This window comes from Lynx canadensis, chromosome B3 (assembly GCF_007474595.2).
Source record: "Lynx canadensis isolate LIC74 chromosome B3, mLynCan4.pri.v2, whole genome shotgun sequence".
Lineage (NCBI taxonomy): Eukaryota > Metazoa > Chordata > Mammalia > Carnivora > Felidae > Lynx > Lynx canadensis.
This window is the reverse complement of record NC_044308.2, coordinates 34,818,763-34,833,217: the sequence shown is the minus strand read 5'-3', so window position 1 is coordinate 34,833,217 and position 14,455 is coordinate 34,818,763. Positions and strand designations below refer to the sequence as shown.

Below are 14,455 nucleotides of genomic sequence, written 5' to 3'. Positions count from 1 at the left end.
TCTAACACCAGACCGTATCTGTATAGTAGCTGTTTGCAAGGTGGAAAAATCACACTTTTTTCATGGCTTCTTTTCTTTTAAAACGTAGGCCCTTTTCCCATCCTTGATGCGTTCTGTATATACGAAATAAATACTCTTCGCAGCAGGATCTGGACTCAGAGGCCTCAAAACCCAATAGACAAGTCCTGTAGTTTAATGGTCCTTAAATGCTCGACATCTTTTTCACTTAATGTAAAATCCATCTGATCTAATAGCCGTGACTGAATTATAGATATATAATTTTTTTTCTATTAAATGTTAATCTTCTGACTTGGCAGAGCAATAGAAGCTCTAAATTATTAAGAAGGCAATAACCTCTCTAAACTCTTTCCTGAATTCAGAATATTCCCAGGACTGCTATCTTGAGAAATAAATTGCAAAGCTGTTTAAAATATAAAAATCAGGCCCATTCAGTGTAACAATTTGATGCCAAATACCAATTATAATGGGCATTATTTTTATGGCTGTCTCCTCTAGTATTTCACAGAGAGTACACACACACACACACACACACACACACGCACCTGGGGGAGCGACCCTCACAAGCCTTGGCTCTTTTTCATTTACATATGACATTTTTGTAACCTTCCCTTTTTGGTTGAATTCATTCATCATCGATGTTTGTTCACACAGGCATAAATAATGAAAATGCCCTCTGATGCATAAGTGATGCCACATGGCCAACTATGCTAACCACGAGTGCTCTCAGTGCCCAGGGATCTTCCCGGGAACGCCACCTCTGTTGCATTTTTTTGTTTTTAATCTCTACAGTCATGACTCTTATGAGGCAAAGGCCCCTACGTGGAGGTAAGAATCAGGCCGTGCTAAGAAGCAGGTTAGGATTTCCCCAGAGAGGTCCGGGCCAGGCAGTCTTGGTTCAAGTAGCCAAGCCCCGGACGCGAGAGAGAATTTCCAACAACAAAGTCTCAGATGCAGTTTAGCTGGGGGTATCACTGAAGGCGATGGGCGCTGAGATGCCCATTTTCCATTCCGTGTTTCGTACGTGATATATTTTATGGTGCCTTTTCTTCCCCCCTTCTGAAACGCAGTCATTGCCGCACCTCTATCACGCAGCATTGAGCAGTCAGGAGGCAGGCCCGGGCTCTTGTTTCTCTAGCAGGCATGTGCGACCATATTTCTGCATGTTCATCACAGGCAATTCTCTTTCAATCCTTATCTTGGTGCCAGAGGTACAGCCATTGCTCTGATGCACAGAACTTGCGAGAAAAGATCACACGAGGTTGCAGAGTCCGGTGATGAGGCGGGTCAAGAGGTAGTAAGAAGTTTTCTTCCCCTGTGGGGAAGCAGGTGTCGGGACGCTCGTAACCAATGCTAAGGTTGCCCGTGCGAGCAGGCACCGATACACCTAGTCATCACAGACACCAAAAATTTTTGAAACTCTTCCCTTTTCTACTCCGAAACAAGCAAACCAAGAACATGAACCATTCCAGTGGGTTCCAAAGCTGCAACATTTTCAAAGCAGCAATGATCCAATGCATTAAGAGAGACTTTTACACCATGTAACGTTCGGTTAGGGTCGAGAGCAGTCTAAATCAGTAAGCCTTCAGAAAGATTAAGCTACATTCATCCGGGGTTTTAGAACAGCACAGATATGGCTAGTGAATACAGTCACTGCAATATTAAATTTTAAGAGGTTCGTTGAATGAATATTCAATTTTAGTAGTTGTTTATAACACTGACCTTCTGGCCAAAAGAATGAGCTTTCCTGAGGAAGCAGGAATGATAAGAATAAAACTGAACAGGGGAAGAGTAATAAAGCTTTCAACAAAGGAACATACCCCGACAGGGATTTGGTGAGTCTCCCAGAAAGCACGCCCATCTTGGACACAACCGATCTTTCTCCCTCTCGTTCAGATGTTATCGTTTTTCTGAACACAGACTGGCAGAGAGGCCAGCATTGCCCACTATATATATTCCATTTGTTTACTCTCTAAAAAGCTTTAACCTTCAGTGTTGTAAATGCAGTCTCTGCCTTTGATATCAAAAAGTGGGTGAAGGAGACAACGGGATTAATTCAGGGAGGCGACCTACTACTCCACCCTCCACGGAGGACTGAAAATGGGTAACACCTGTCTGTACTTGGACCCCATCGTTCTCTACACCAAATTCCCCAAAGCGGCACATGGAGTAATTGGCCTCGTAGATCTTTTACGAGGATGTTCAAAAACAGTAGTCCACAGAAAACATTTTATTTGTGATTGAAGACAAAATAAAGTACACACAAGTTTCCCCTCCCACTTCTAATAAGGAAAATACAAGACGAAAATGTGAGTATTCAGTAAGGACTTTCTCTCCTCTACAGCTTCAAAGGAGACCTACATAAAACTCATGGAACAGACTTCATGCAGAAGGACAACATTAAGCGTAAAACCAAGGAATTTGAGTACTGCTCGTGTAAACTGTGTATAACTAAAGAATTAAAAAGAAATCCAATTCTGACTTTTCACTGTGGTTTCTACACTGAAGAAATCTGATGGCTTCTGGTGGGAGAAGCTATTCAGATGGCTCTTTGTCCTTGTTATTATTTGCAGAATTGGGCTAAAAAGTCTGGCTCAGGGAGCACCTTACTGGTTCAGTCGGTGGAGTACACAACTCTTGACCTTGGGGTCATGAGTTCAAGCCCCAGGTTGGGCACAGGGATTACTTAAAAAAAAAAATTCCAAAAAATAAGAAATCTTTCAAATCTTTCAGGATGCTCAAAGATTACTGCTAAGGCACACTTTGTGACTGAAAGAAAATCTGGCTGAAAGGATTCATTTGTTCAGTTTATTTGCTAACAGTCAAATTAGTAATCTTCAATCTGGATGGAAAACAAAATATTAATAAAAACAACAAAACATATAAACTTTCCTTAATGAGATGTGGTTAATAAAAATGGTTGGTTACAATAAAGTGTTCAGTAAAACGTGGCCAATTTTATTTTTTCCTTGTGATCTATATTCTCACAGTTTACTATATTATTGCACTTTCATCTGAAACCTTAAAAATCTGTTTTCTAAAATTAGTTCTCTAATTTTGCAAGAAAACTGCATTTCACATTATTAATTTCATTAGTGCAATTTTCCTATAAATGAGTGCAAAACATTTGGAGGATGCATGTATAATGAGTGTTTGGTTACTATAGTAGCAAATGTCAAAGTAATTGCTAAAAAAAAAAAAAAAGCCTAAGAATTTTGATACTTTGAAAAATCTAGGATACCAGCTATCATAGCTCTCTAAATACTGTGGCAAGAAAAACTCACCACAAGTAAAAATTAAGACACTGTTGTGGATATTATGAGGCCATCGTATTAGAAATTCCTGATATGTTCTATGCTGGTCTGCTTTTAATCTAAATGTAATTTAGTACAGTACACCATTTATGAAAAGAAATGTATTGAAAGGGGCATAAAAGTTAGAAGAAAAAAATCTGTGCCTCCAAAAGAAGTCAAAGGCACTCATTAAGTTACTTCAATAAAAAACGCAACTCGGCCAGCCAAGTTATGGTGCATATTCCTTAAAATCACGTTAGGCTCTCGTGGCTCGGCTGAAGGCCTGAAAGATCTTTTGATCCACTTAACCAAATTAATTTCTCTGAAAGAAACCTTTAAACAATTATTTCAGCCTAACGCCTCTTTGTATGGACCTACACAGATGGCTTATGTTTTATTAGGGACTCAACGGCTTAAAAATACGTAGCCAACCCGAGGCAAAGTGTTACATTGTTTGCCTCACCATAAAATTAACATATATAGATTATAAGATCTGAATTGCTATTGAAAAACTCAGTAACATCCCCATCTAATTAAAAAAAAAAAAACTTGCTGATGAAACAAAATATATTTTATTTCAATGATACTAGCACAAAAGGGCCCAGAAAGGCTGTGGGTTTGCACACGGAAGGCTCGGCACCAGCAGCTGAAGCACAGGCTGCTTAGTTAGCACACAAGCCCCTGCCGCATTTGTATGATTTGGAGTAAGGCCGCCTGCACATCTTCGTCCATGTGACCCTTGAGAGAAAGAAGAAAGGGAGAAATATTTTACGTCCTCTTCAATGACACAAGAATTCTATTAGGCCTAAATGGCTGTGATTCACCAAATGCTAAAGCCTCATCATTGCAGAGATATTCTAAAGGATTTATTGGAAAAGACAGCAGAGCTCTGCGACAGAAATTTAAAAAGTCAATCTAAAAGCAGTGCAAACCAGCTGCTCTTAACACTTATTATCAGAAGACAGATGGACAAACTTTTCTCCTTCTCTCTTTTTTAATAATGGCTCAGATAATAGGGGCGGCGTAAGTCATAAGTGAGCGAAGTCAGCTACACGTTAAGTTTTCCTTCTGCTCCTGCTGAGAAACGTTTTTGTAATTAGAAAAATTAATGGAAAAGCCCCCATATTTATATTTTTATCCTAGGGAAGATCACATCATTTTGCAACTTGCCATTTCACCTAATGTCACGGATGTCTTTCCTAAGCTATTTCCCTAATTATTTTAAGTTACTGGATACCATCGCACCGTACAGATGAATCGTACTTTCTTTACTCGTTCCCCCAAACGATGGGCGTTTAAGGTGTTTCCCATCTTCATGGGCAGATTCCTAGAGAAGAAACTGCTGGGTCAAAAAGCAAGGCTCCATTGCTAATTTTGCAAAGCACTACAAAACTTCCCTCTACGGGCATTGTAACAAGTTACACTCCCACCAACAGGGTATAAATGCCAATTTCCCACAACACCGTGGCCAATGCTGCAGATGCTCATCTTGTTTAATAGTTGCCAATCCCATAGGTGAAAAAATGGTCCCTCCCTGTTTATTTGGATTTCCCTCATTACCAATGAGGTGGAGATCCTTTTACGTGAATGTTAGTCATCTATATTTAGGAAGACACATTTTGAACTTAAAAAGATGGCAAGGGGCAGATTAAATGCGAGTCAGTATGGTGGGCTTACGACACCCTCGGCCCCCTTCTCTTTGCTTGGACATTTGAATAGAATTCAGCTTAACACTTCCCATTCATATAAAAAGTTGTGCTTTCCTGTTTCTGTAAGAATGGGATGTTGAAATTTCAAACATTAGCCATGGCTGACTACACTGAATTTCTTGGTTAACTTTATGATGCCGGAAGGCAAGACAATTTCTGATGTCAGTTGTTTTTGTTATGTTTCATTAGGAGTCAGTAGGATTTCAACTTTTGGAAGCATACATTATACAGAGTTGAAAGGCTTGACAGTTTGTGGTGTCTTTCATGCTCTTTCTCTCCTGGCTGAGATCAGATCTGAATGAGTTCTTTATCCACATCTTCCACACTTGTCTACCATTTCCCTCCTAAAGTTCCCACTCTGCTGTCCCTCAACGGTCTTCTCGAACAATTTCAATATACAGCTACCCTTGAACAACATGAGTTTGAACCGTGGGGGTCCACTTACACAAAGATCTTTTATTTGGATTAATACCGTACAGTACTATAAATGTATTTTCTCTTTCCTTGATTTTCTTAGTAACACTGTCTTTCCTCGAGCTTCTTATCGTAACACTATTTAGTAAATATAACATACCAAATACATGTGAATTGACTCTTTATATTACTGGTGAGGCTTCCTCACACTATATGAGTAGTCAAGTTTTGGGGGAATCGAAAGTTACACACAGATTTTTGACTGTGCAGGGTCAGCGCCCCTACGTCCCACTGTTCAACAAGGGTCAACTGTACTTTCAAATCCCAGCTTATCTTCTAGCTCTTCAAAAGAAAGTAGCCAAACTTCCTCTTATCATACCATTCATGCTTTTACATTTGTTTCCCCTCATCTCCTATAGAAAAGGAAGGCTTTTTGGTTTTACGAATTTGATGTTGTAAAGTTTCTTCTTTTTATTATTTTACCTAGTTCTTCTTATTAAAAAATGACCTTCTTGGAAGCTTTCTCGCAACAACTCACCGCCACCCCCCCCCCCCCCCCCCGCCTTTTTTGGTAAACAGTGTCACCTGATACTTCAAATCCTGAACAATTCCTAATGTATCTCACCTGCCATTCTAACGTTGCCTCTTTTAGGACATCTTCCTGAAAAATCTACTCTGAGAATTTTAGAGATTGCTGATCACAGGGTTTCTACAGGGCATTAAGTATGGTATTCTTCACATGCTGAACAGCTTCTCAGTGTGATATATTCTTCTAAAAGAGGAGCCTTTTCATTACACCCCCCAAAAAGGGAATTCTTAATCTGATGTTTCACTGAATTTAAGCCACATTAAATAAATACTACTGATAATATCCAAACAGAACCAGTTTATTTTCTTACATTATTACAATTTTGTGCACACCTTGTCATCTTTGCGCTTTTATAGCATTCTCTACGTTTCAAAGAAATACTCCTGAGCTACCAAGAAACAGTGAAGTCCTTTGCACTCTCTTTAGCTGACAGCCAGGTATGGATGTCAAGGCATTATCTCCAGCTAGCAATACCATTAACATGTGCTGCCATCATATGTTGCCAAACTGTCTATAAAATGAGTGACAAGCAGATGGAGAGAACACTACATTTAAGATGTTGTGTTACCATATAGCTTTGTAAATTTCTCTGGGAGATACACAAGCCATGATTTAAAAAAACACAATGATTTTAAAATAAGCATATGGGATACAACTACTTTACACAGCAATGACTTTCACATAAATTTACTTGAAAATAAAAAAATGATCTTCTCTAAAACAGGGATGAAGGAGTGCACATGTTGTTTTGAGCACCGGGTGATATATGAAATTGGTGAATCGCTGTATCGTACACCTGAAACTAACATAACACTGTATGTTGACGATATTGGAATCAAAAAAATAGAAGCATTTTTATAAAGAAAATTAAAAAATAAAATGGTATCTCTGCCAGAGGAGAAATCGTTTTTTACCTGCGCAGCACTAAGGAGATGTGTCCGATAAATTGCAATTACCTCTTGGTGCTGTCTGTCGGCATCCTAGAAATGTGGAAAGATGGACAGATCAGAGTATCGGCATTCACGTTTTCAAATACACGGAGGCTTGTGACAATGCCATCTTCAGGCCTGACGCTACAAAATGGCAATATTATTAAAGTGCTCCTGCCACGTCTTGTAACAAACCACCTGGGACCCACCGGATGCAAAACTTCACAGCATTAACAATCGTTTAAACTTTCTTAATCAATGTGTGGAAACATTCATAGCGAAAACAATGCCGCTTGTCCTAGGTAACATGAAATTACTGCCTTAGTTCACATCTAATGCCACAAAACTATCCAGATACTTAACAGTTTATCCTTGGGATTATTGCAAAAGCTTCCAATCTTGTCTCCCTGTCTCTAGATTTTATTCCCAATCATGCTTCCAAGATGAAGGCAGCTCTTTTCTGGAATCACTTCTGGTTCAGAGACCTTGGGAGAAACCTCATTACATATAAAAGAGAATCTAAACTCCTCAAACTTCTCCACAGCCTGGACAATCTAGCCACAAATACAGTTTCCACTCCCAGCCAGGCTGATCAGCTTTTACCGCCCCTTGGGTACACCGTTCACATTTGACCCCCACGCCCTTCTTCAAACTACTTCCCTTGCCTGGAAGATTCTCTGTTTTCCATTCACCTACCAAAACACCAACTATCTTACAAGTTCCAGCCAGCTATTCCCTTCCTCTCGGCCTAGCTCCTATCGCACCAGTGATCTTTCCCTCCTATGAATTCATATCACTTATAGCCGGGGACCTCATTCTCAACTCTGTATATGACATTTTTTGTCTTGTTAATTCACTTTTCATGGATCTAAATTTTGCTTCTCTAATTACCTAGAACTCCTTGGGACAAAACCTGTGTACTCTCTTTATCCCTGACAGTGTTTTAGCACAGTGTCATGAATATAATAAATAAGAAACAAATATTTCCAATTATTGAAGGGACTACCAGATCCTTTTGATAAGATCCAAATCAATAATCTGTCATCATTAATCTGTAGGCCAGTAGTATTAATAAACAAACACTTACAAAAAGAGCTTTCTCCTATTCAAAAACAACTCATAACCAATTCCTATAAAATAGGAAATTTTTAGTAACAATTTACATTTGACTGGGCTGTTTTACTTAGCATCTCCGTGTATGTCATATTACCTCGTTTGATTAAAAAAGCAAACAAATAAGTAATCAGTTCTTACTATTGCACTGTATGGATAAGGTAGCCAAGGATTAAGGGGAATGTTCCACGTCACCTGGTTTTTAAGCAGCAGTGTTTAGAACTGAGCTCCTGTGTTCAGTTTCTCAATCCAGTTGCTTTCCTTTTTTTTTTTTTTTTTTTTTTAATATTTATTTATTTGGGGGAAAGCACAAGTGGGGGAGGGGCAGAGAGAAGGGGACAGAGGATCTGAAGTGGGCTCTGTTCTGACAGGCTGACAGCAGAGAGCCCAAGGTGGGGCTTGAACTCACAAACTGCAAGATCATGACCTGGGCTAAAGTAGGACGCTCAACCCACTGAGCCACCCAGGCGCCCCAGTTGCTTTCTTTAATATAGAAAGGAAATACATATATGCATATAGGATACGTATGTGGATATATATATTTCCAGATGTTTTCTTTTACTATATAAGGATATAAGGTATAAAACCAGAGGGATGCCTACCTTTATTCATAAGTAGAAAATATTTTAAAAACTTCCCTTAGTTTAGCAGACCGATATTTTAAAGAGTGTGCTGCAGCTGGGAAGACATCACCAGAGCTGGAGTTAGCCAGTCTCAGGATCGAATCCTAGCTGTATGTCCCCAAGCATCAAGTATTTTCTTCTTTGTTTCCTGAAGAATCAAATGGGGGGGGGGGGGGGGGGGGGGGGATAAAACCTTACAGGGCCGTGATGAAGATAAAGGCTAAAGTACGTAAAACGTTTAGTGTAGTGCCTTGCATATAGTGGGCACCAAATATACCGCTGCCACTGGCGTAAGTAACTTCTGGCAAAAATGATTCCATTCGTGGATCTCAGCACAGCCACGAATCAATCCCGGCTCTACATAAACTTTCACAAGCAAACGAACACGACCCCGCACGTACAGCACGAAGCCCTCCCAGGCCAGGGTACTCACAGCCAGCTGCTGCTGCAGGGTCTTTACTTGGCTCTGTAGGGTGTCAATCAGCTGGCTCTGTCTCCTGCCGGGGCTCCCACTCGGGTAGGTGAGCTGTGAAAGGCCACTGAGTGCCTGCTTCAGTCTTTCCACGTCATTAAGCAGTTCGGTTATCTTGTAAACAAAGAGAAAAGGTATGGGAGAAACGTATATTATTCACTTATGCGATTCTAATGAACATCTTTACACCAAAATCACTCCGCGAGGAACCAAATTTATCTTCGTACACCAGAAAATTGAGGAATGAATACTGTCGAGATTGTTATCAACAGTAAATACAATGCATAATTTAATTGCTTTAAATTCCTCTCAGTAAATTCCTTGCAAAAGCATTACCAAGTTGAGAATAAATATATATCCTAAGGTCTGAGTGTGACCTCAGTCTTCTTATTCTTAATATTTAAGTACCTATGAAAGTCTACAGATCACCTTCTAGGCTCTCTGAAACACAGGAACTTGTGGGGCATTCCCTCCAACAAAGTTTGAAAAGAAAGGCGCGGCTCATACAAGCCTAGCATGAACTTATGTGCCTTGTTCATTTCAAGAAGGTAGGTTTTAGACTACTTTATCTTAAAGAGGGAAAAAAATCAGGAGGCCGTTTAGCAGAGAGAGCAAAACCTTTTTATTTCAAGTCAGACTGATCTGGTATTTATTAGCTGTGTGAGCTTGGCTAATTTCCTTTATTTTTATGAGCTTTAGTTCCCTTACTAGTGAAAGAAAGAAGTTCTTTAACAGTTGAGAAAATCAAATGCGGGGTGGCTTGGGGGCCCAGTCGGTTGAGTGACCGACTCTTCATTTCGGCTTGCATCATGATCTCACAGTTCGTGAGTTCGAGCCCCGTGTCGGGCTCTGTGCCAACAGTGTGGAACCTGCTTTGGATCCTCTCCCGCTCTCTCTGCCCCTCCCCTGCTCACGCTCATGCTGTCTCTCTCAAAATAAGTAAACAAACACTTCAAAAACTCAAACGCGATCATAAATATCTGCCTGGTACGTAGTATATCCTCAATAAATGACAATAATTGTAAGTAGTTATTAATAACTTGCTATTATAATTATACACTGTTATATTCCTAACTACCTGCTGAACAAGGTGCGAGCATTTAAGTTCTGGGTCACACGAACAGATGGATCAGAAGGCTAGTACTTGTACTTCTCCACTGAGGAGGGCCAGGGATGTGTACTTGCCACCGTATCCCCAGAACTTGGCATAGAGAAGACATTTAATCATCGCTCGCTGAACTGATAAAAATGCACCCAATCTCCCCGATTTCTCATCCTCACAGTACACACTTTATTATGCCAACCACCAGTTTCGAAAATATTGAAAGCATCTGCTGTGTAAACTGTACCATGGGAATGAATGAGAAGAAAAGGTTAAGTTGCAAACCGTCTGATCTTAATAGCTGGTTGAGAAGATCGAGCACCTAACTCTGACACAGTAATATTTACGTTCTGCATAGTGGCAACGCTAACATTTCAGAAGAGGAACAGTTCACGGGGGGCTAGAGTGCATAGCGAAGGCTTCAGGAAGGAGGGTAAGTGTTGAAGTGGGCGTTAAGGAACGCGTAGGACTTAACTCGGTAGAAAGGAGAGGCAGGACATTCTGGGTGCGGAGACCAGTCTGTGGGAAGTTATGAGGACAAAATGTACACGGAACTGGAGGGCTCCGTCCCTGGTGTGGGTGAATGCCAAGATCAAGTCTGGGGTGCTTCCCAGTGTCCTTTGTTTCTTGTAGCCTGGAAACACAGCTTTCTTCCTCCTCTCCCTCAATCACCCTTCAGGTAACCCTAAAACCCACTGGACTCTGACCACTTTTGAGGCAAGTGAACCTGGAGACTCCTCATCTTTCCTCAATTCTTGGCTATGCCAGTTGAGGAAACCAGAGGAGAAATGCTTTTGCTTGTGTGACTTTAACTATTTTCTCAATTCTGAATTTTGTTGCACACCAGTAGACTAACCGGAAAGGTGGCATTTAGTGGTCCCGCAGCTAATGCTTCTGGAAACCTGTCTTGTGGGATGCTGCGGTAAAGGGGCCCTATTCCACTCGGGCAGTTCTGCGAGGGGGCCCCTGACGCAAAGCCGTGCCGCCTGCTCGGTGCCTACCTTATTATCTTTCGCTTCAATTTGTTTGGCAGATTCCTGTATTCTTTTCTGTAACTCTGTGATTGTTGTTAAGGACTTATCACACCGTTCCTGCTGGTCCTTGATTTCTTGCTCAATGCTGAAATGGAGCAATTCCTTCTCATCCTTTGCAGACAGCTGCTTCCTTTGGGCGTGCAAAACCTCCTCACAGGCTTCTTCGTACTTTCTATTCAGATTGGCCAATTTTTCATTCAAGTTGGAAATCTGGGTCTCCAAATCACTTTTTGTTGCTTTATATTTAGACAAATCAACCACCTCTCTCGTCTCTAATTTTTTTAATGCTCGTTTAGTGTTCTGCACCTCGGATTGGAGTTTGGAGACCTCTTGGGTTTTGGTTTGGTTTTCTTCTTCCTTCTCCCTCAAGCTAGCCTTGATGATCCCCACTTCCTTCTCAAATGCCTCCTTAACCTGCAAATGCTCTGCCAGGGGCACCGACGAGTTCTTCTGGTTCTCCAACATCTGATGCAGGGTGGCCACTGTCTGCTGCTCTTTCTCGTAACATCTTTGCTTATTCTTCAGTTCTTCCTTGAGACTCTCGATTGTGCCGTTCAGAGACTTTTTGAGGGCCTCAACCTGTTCCAACGGAACATGCTGCTTCTGCAGAAGGGTCTGGGCTGCGAGAATCTCCGAAGTCTGTCTGGCATTTTCGTCGACCAGCTTCTCTTTCTCGGTCTTTACCTCCGTGTATTTCTGCAGCAGGTCTTTGAATTGTTTGTTTAGCTCTTCTGCTTTTCTGCTTAGCGCTCTTTCCATTTCATGAGCACTCTCAAGGAGAACATTCTTATCTTGCAAATCCTTCTGGAGAGTGAAAATCTCCTTCTTCAACTTGTCATTCTCTTGCTTGCACTTCTTGGCCTCTTCTTCCCTGACGTGATATTTTTGTGTCTGCTCGGATAACTGTTCTTTTAGTTCTTTCTCTGTCGCTTTAAATTTTCTTTCACACTCTTCGAAGCTGATGATTGGAGCATATTTGAGCTTGATGCATTCTTGAATCGTGTCGAGCTCCTTCTTCTGGGCTTCGATCTCTGCGTGCAGCGTCACGATCTCCTCTTGGCCCTTCTTGTAGTTGGCCAGGATTTCCGCACTGTCGTCCTGTACCCTCTTCATGCTCTGACTCGCGGCACCCATCTTCTCCTCGTGCTCTCGGAGGCTGATGTACTCGGCCTTCATTTGGTTCTGAGTGTTCTCCAGGTTTCTTTTGAGTAGCTCATTCTCCTCTTTTGTTTTTACAAGTTCCCGACTGAGATCCTCGATGTTTTTCTTCGCATCTAGTAATTCTCTGTTCGTCTTATCTAGGGTGCCACTCAGTGCGGCTTTAATCTCCTCGTGGGCTGGAGCTGGCACGTACTGAGTACTCAGGCTCTTTTTCAACGCGGTGTTTTCGGACAGGAGTGCATGTATTTTCTCTTGGTCTCCGGCACGTTTTTTGTGAAGCTCAGAGAGCTGTTGTCTGAGGTCAGCAAGGCTGGAGTTCAAAGCCGTGACCTCCTTCTCGTGTTTCTCAGGAGGCACGAACGCGGTCTCGAGGCGGCTGACGTTCTCACTCAAACGGCCATTCTCCACCAGCAGCTTCTCCATGGCCATCTTCTGCTCCGTGTACTTCTGCGTGACATCTACAAGCTGTTGATTCAGCTCACTGACCATGACGTCATGCGACTTTTTCATTTCTTCGCTCACTTGTAAAGGAACGTAATGACTCTTCATTTCACTTGTTAAGTTACGGACCTGCTGGCTGAGGAGCTTGTTATCCAGATACACCTTTTCGACGTCCTTTTGTAACGTCTGATTTTTCGACGTGAGTTCGGTGATCTTCTTCGTAAGTTCTCCCGCCCTCTGCTCCAGCCTGCTCTTGAGCTGCTCGTGCTCCTCCGGTCTGACGTGCTGAGCAAGCTTGGCCTTACAATTCTCAACTTCTCTCTTCAACTGTCTGATTTCGCTAAGTGACTTTTCATGCTCCCTTTCCATCTCTCCTATTCTCTTGGCCTTCTCATTGACTTCACTTGACAACAAGCTCTTCATGCTCTCGAATTTTTCCGTCGGAACGGAAAGGGCCAACTTGGCCAACAGTTCTTTGACCTGGCCTTCTGCCTCCGTGACCCTCTTGCCTTTCTTGTCTCGCTCCGTTTCACACATACTGAAGTCCCTCTGCAGTCGCTTGTTCTCTTCCACCAGCTTGCCTGCATCCCGCTTCAACTCTTCTACTAGCATCTCGCTCTGTCCCATCTGGTTTCGTAACTTCCCCACTTCTGCTGACGCGCCCTCGTATTTTGCTTTCATGTCTTTCAACTGGTCCTTCAGTTCCTCCGTTAGTCTGTGATTCCCCGCAGCTGCTTCACTCGTTAGGTGCTCTTTAAGGGCAAGAAAATGTGTCTGCATTTGTTTTACTTTACCTTCCGACTCGTACATTCTCTTCTGCACATCTTTCAATGCGTCTTCCAACTGCTTTACCTGCTCATCTGAGTCCTCCTTGATCCGTTCACATTCTAATGCTAAAGCTTTGCATTCGGCCACCTTGTGAGCCAGCTCGTTCTGGAGCTTGAGTCGGTCTTGTTTTGCTGACTCGCAGAACGTTCTCATTGCTTCTAACTCTTTCTTTAAAATGTCATTTTCAGAATATGAGGTTTGATGGGGTAAGGACAGCTCCAGCGGTCTTAACATAGACCTGCTTTGCATGTGGGCCGGCACCCCTGGGGATGTACACTGAAAGGGGAAACAAACAAACAAAAAAAGAGATACTAATCACAAAAGCCTAAAGAAGACATTTACTTATTTGCCAAACTTCCAGATTCCCCCATCATCAGTAGTCAAGGGGTTTTCAGACTAGCGTATTAGAAAAATACAGTACTGATTTTTGAGGTTAAGAAAAGCAATTCTGGGTATGATTCCCTTAAAATGCTCTCAAGCAGGGATACTTTGAAAGTCTGCTCACCGTAAGTGTATTTCTGGCAGAACAAAGAAGGAAAAGAGTTGTGGCCTCTGGGGACCATTTCCTCTTCCCTTCTCCATTCACAATAACTACCCACAAGTGATATCAACTTTATCAAAACACATTTATTATTTCTATGCTTTATGGCACGTAGTGTGCTTAGAACTTCCAATTCTGAAGAAAGTCATCAAAACCGTTGAATAAAAACAAGTATGGCAATTTTATAT

The 14,455-nt window shown here is 41.8% G+C and overlaps 1 protein-coding gene across 2 annotated transcripts in view; it reads right to left on the bottom strand.

The window, feature by feature from the left end:
- Nucleotides 1-3,861: 3,861 nt before the first annotated feature.
- The window catches only part of UACA (uveal autoantigen with coiled-coil domains and ankyrin repeats), a 47,361-nt gene continuing 36,767 nt past the window's right edge, over nucleotides 3,862-14,455 (bottom strand). The window contains exons 16-19 of one of the 2 annotated variants that reach the window (XM_032593611.1): nucleotides 11,264-14,002; nucleotides 9,122-9,274; nucleotides 6,938-7,003; nucleotides 3,862-4,049 (exon numbers count right to left, since the gene is read on the bottom strand). In XM_032593611.1, coding sequence (XP_032449502.1) covers nucleotides 3,978-4,049; nucleotides 6,938-7,003; nucleotides 9,122-9,274; nucleotides 11,264-14,002 — 3,030 coding nt within the window. In that variant the 3' untranslated portion in view covers nucleotides 3,862-3,977. The remainder of the gene's footprint in view (nucleotides 4,050-6,937; nucleotides 7,004-9,121; nucleotides 9,275-11,263; nucleotides 14,003-14,455) is intronic. The other variant, XM_030317797.2, reaches the window with a different exon arrangement.